The sequence below is a fragment of the Trichinella spiralis genome, assembly GCF_000181795.1.
Source record: "Trichinella spiralis strain ISS 195 chromosome Unknown Scfld2652, whole genome shotgun sequence".
Taxonomy (NCBI): domain Eukaryota; kingdom Metazoa; phylum Nematoda; class Enoplea; order Trichinellida; family Trichinellidae; genus Trichinella; species Trichinella spiralis.
The window spans coordinates 101-2,111 of NW_003529591.1; the positions used below are offsets into that span (position 1 = coordinate 101).

General features: G+C 31.6%; 1 protein-coding gene across 1 annotated transcript; it reads left to right on the top strand.

Moving 5' to 3' along the window:
* Positions 1 to 446: 446 nt before the first annotated feature.
* Positions 447 to 1,858, top strand: Tsp_13446 (hypothetical protein). The gene is made up of 3 exons (XM_003368333.1): positions 447 to 526; positions 829 to 898; positions 1,526 to 1,858. The coding sequence occupies exons 1-3, from the start codon at positions 447 to 449 to the stop codon at positions 1,856 to 1,858; spliced, it is 483 nt and encodes a 160-aa protein (XP_003368381.1).
* Positions 1,859 to 2,011: the final 153 nt, after the last annotated feature.

Consider the following 2,011-nt stretch of genomic DNA (forward strand, 5'->3'; position numbering starts at 1 on the left):
GAAAAATCACGCTTGTTATTCCAATGCAACCAGATTTTCATCCTTCTTCCTCTTTAAGACATGATACAAGATGCCTGAAAGTTAGACGTGTTCAAAATCAAATTTAGTGCTTAAAATTACTTACGTTTGATGACAGTCAAAGAGTTATTCTTGCTCACAGTCCATTACCGCAGTCTTTTTTGATTTTCAATGGATTGGTATTATCAGTGAAAACATGTGTCTGTAAAATAAACGGAATCAAATTTAATACTTAATTACTTAATTTCTTACTTACATATTGGGGAAACCATGATAACCATTCTTAACAGATCCATTAACGTGAGTGAACACAATGGCTTATCTAGTTTCTGACTGTTTTCGAAGTTTCAATCAGGATAACGAACCATTCATTTGGAAACAATTTTATTTGATGGATTAGGAATCTTTCTCACCAGCCTGCCAGCCACATGCCTGTAGTGTCAGGATGTCGGTATTGGAAATGCCAACCGCAGCTTTGTCGCTTTGCTGGAAATTCCAAAGATTTGAGGTAAATTAATTTCCTCTCTTTATAATTGACACAAACACGATATCAGAATATATTGTCTTATTATTTGTGTGAAATAGCCATATTATAAAAACTAATTGAAAACGAATGACAGTGCATCTGATTGTGAATTATGTTTACACATACAAAAAGTGCATTAACTTACCTGTTAAATGGTGTGCGTATAAAGATAATTGAACGACTGGATAAATGAATGAAAAATGCTGCCATTCAAGTATTTCTAAAATAAAACTAAATTATGAACTCAGTTAAAATTAAATATGCATACCGTAATTACATTTCAGCGGTGCACATGAGGATAATTTTTCATCTTGCATGTATTTTTCTAAATTTTCAAATTTCAGAATGATACTAGTGAGCATAATTCTTGATTTCCATACATGTTGTCCTTTTTCCCCTGTTCACAACTGTCAGTCAGACATATCGAATACATCGATATCTTCTAAGTAAGGATAAACATGAAGAATGAAAACTATAAAGTATTAAGTAAAAGCAAATTAATGTAAAATATACGTACTGTTATTCATTTTCAGCGATGGAATTCCTGTCTTGTAGCATTTCCATGAATATTATGTTTCATGTTATACTTCGAAACTTCAGAACGAGAGGATTTTGATTTTATACTTACGTGTTGTCTTTATTCTTTCCAATATTGCACCCTGCTATCGTTTTCAACACATCAACACTGGAAAAATACTTACAGATTAAGAATTAAAGAACTAGAGTACGCATATAGTATTTGAAAATGAAACTACTTGATGCATTCAGTTAATGGAAAATGTGCATTCCGTTTTGCATTTTCGGTGGAGAATACTCTGTTGTTTTCTTACCTCGAAAGTTATATATTAATGTAAATTTTAATACGAGTGAAACAACTTACATGTTGTCTTCATTTATCTGTCAAAGTTAGACGATCCGGAATACTGAAAAAACATTCATATTTTGGAATTTAAAATATTGCGCGAATATTAAAATCATCAGATGCACTGTCATTCGTCTTCAATTACTTTTTATAATATGGCTATTTCAAATTTATCTGGTATTATTTACGTACAGGATATAATACAGAAAATTGATTGTAAAAATAACATTGTATTGCTTACATGTTTTCTATGTGCATTTGAATTTGGGTATGTGGATATGGTGATCGTCTATCTTTTGAGGTTTTCTAAGAACGATGTTCCAGTAATAGCTGTATTGGTCCATTTTCATATGAAATATCAAATCCAACATTCACTGGGAATTATACTTCTTGATACCGATCACACGTGTATGCAGTATTCAAGTCATGTGAATTCTGGAACTAAAATATAATAATGTAGTCAATTGCTTCAGTGGAGAACGGAAATACGTACTTGTTTGCCCTCTGCATCTATAAAAACCAAAAGTAATATATGACTAAGAACATTTTCATGTTAGTATAATTGGAGGGGAAAATCCTTTTAGTTGGTATTCAGTCGGTTTGAT

Coding starts and splice junctions, on each gene's coding strand:
- Tsp_13446 (XM_003368333.1), top strand. CDS start 447: ATGCCTGTAGTGTCAGGATGTCGGTATTGGAAATGCCAACCGCAGCTT. Junction 527..828: donor GGAAATTCCAAAGATTTGAG/GTAAATTAATTT, acceptor ATTACATTTCAG/CGGTGCACATGAGGATAATT. Junction 899..1,525: donor CAAATTTCAGAATGATACTA/GTGAGCATAATT, acceptor TAAAATCATCAG/ATGCACTGTCATTCGTCTTC.